Source organism: Charadrius vociferus, unplaced genomic scaffold (assembly GCF_000708025.1).
Source record: "Charadrius vociferus isolate BGI_N301 unplaced genomic scaffold, ASM70802v2 scaffold49, whole genome shotgun sequence".
NCBI classification, from domain to species: domain Eukaryota; kingdom Metazoa; phylum Chordata; class Aves; order Charadriiformes; family Charadriidae; genus Charadrius; species Charadrius vociferus.
This window is the reverse complement of record NW_009661375.1, coordinates 4,775,635-4,777,009: the sequence shown is the minus strand read 5'-3', so window position 1 is coordinate 4,777,009 and position 1,375 is coordinate 4,775,635. Positions and strand designations below refer to the sequence as shown.

At 56.4% G+C, this 1,375-nt stretch overlaps 1 protein-coding gene across 2 annotated transcripts in view; it reads right to left on the bottom strand.

Moving 5' to 3' along the window:
- Positions 1-932: 932 nt before the first annotated feature.
- The window catches only part of SAMD4A (sterile alpha motif domain containing 4A), a 110,515-nt gene continuing 110,072 nt past the window's right edge, over positions 933-1,375 (bottom strand). For both annotated transcript variants that reach the window (XM_009893903.1, XM_009893904.1), the window contains one exon: positions 933-1,182. In XM_009893903.1, coding sequence (XP_009892205.1) covers positions 1,154-1,182 — 29 coding nt within the window. In that variant the 3' untranslated portion in view covers positions 933-1,153. The remainder of the gene's footprint in view (positions 1,183-1,375) is intronic.

Here is a 1,375-nt window from a genome sequence, read left to right as displayed (position 1 = left end):
CTCGCTTTGAGCACAGGCTCGAGCAGCGCCGTGTCGGATTTACCTATTTAATACCCTCGATCAAATTTAGCTCCCCGTTATAAAAAGCAGCACAACAGCGGGTGAGGGGGCAGCCAAGCCACCGCCGTCCACGTCGCCTCCCCGGCACATGTTTAATGCCAAGAAAATGGGGCTGTGGGGCTGCATTTTGGTACCCTTTGGGGACTTGGGTTTTATTTGGCTAAATAAAGCTTGCACGCTCGCTCCCAAGCCTCCTTCATCCCTCGTTGGGTCCCACCCCGGGGCTGGAAAAGCCCCTCATCGCTGGATTTTTGGCAGGCTGGGGGAGATGTGTAAAGCCAGGATGCAGCACCTCCCCGGTACCCGCGCAGGCAAGGCAAGAGACATGGAAACTCACCCAGCGTCCCCCCCCTTCGCCGACATCCCCCGGGACCCTCCGCCGGCCGAGATGCCCCCCCCCGCATCCCCGCACCCCGACCCATGCCGGGGGCACAGGGACAGGGAGGGGGACACCCTCCGACCCTCCGCTTCCCTGTGCACAACGCTGCCTCGAAACTGCGGATGCTCTTGGTTAAACTGAAAGGAAATTTTGGGGTTATTTTTTGGTGGTGGTTTTTTTTTTTTTTTTCTATTTTTTAAACCTGGGTTTGCTGGGCCAGTCTGTGCCTGAATGCAGTGAAACTCAAAGGATGAGACCACCGGCCCCGAAGCCCCCGTCGGGACAGGCAAATCCTCCCCAAAAGGTTTTTGGTCACACACACCCACAATATTCAATATTCATTCGTATCCTCATCCAGAAACAGGGTTTGCCCACGGTGCTCCGGTGAACCCTCCGTTGTCAGCACTCTCCTGCTGCGTCCCCCTCCCTTACCCTCCCCATGCTTTTTCATCGTCGTCGTTGATTTTTTGCCTTTTTTTTTTGTTTCCCCCCCTAGCATGGATGTAATAAATGACAACACAAATTCCAAGTCTAATGATATGTTCACAAGGACAATCTACACATTCACAAAATTAAAACAGGAGAGAGAGAAAGAGGAGAGGAGAGGAGAGGAGAAAGGATGCAAGCTATCGCTGAGGCTCCCTGTAAGCCCCGACCTCGCCGCTGGACCCGCAGCAGTTGTTCTCCCGGCCAGCGTCCCCATCGCGACGCCTTCTAGATCGTGGAGGTTCGGTCGACGCCATCTGCAAGTGGGAAGGGAGAAGTTAGGAGCAGTCCCGGTGAGCACCCACTCACCTCGTACTGGTAACGTACCCCCCCGCCCCCAAACCGGGGGGGGGATGGACCCCCAGAGCATCCCCATCCCACAGCGCCTATGGTGAGGTGGCACCACGGTGCCACCCCCACCCATCTCCCCAAGGGGGTGCAGAAGGGTTT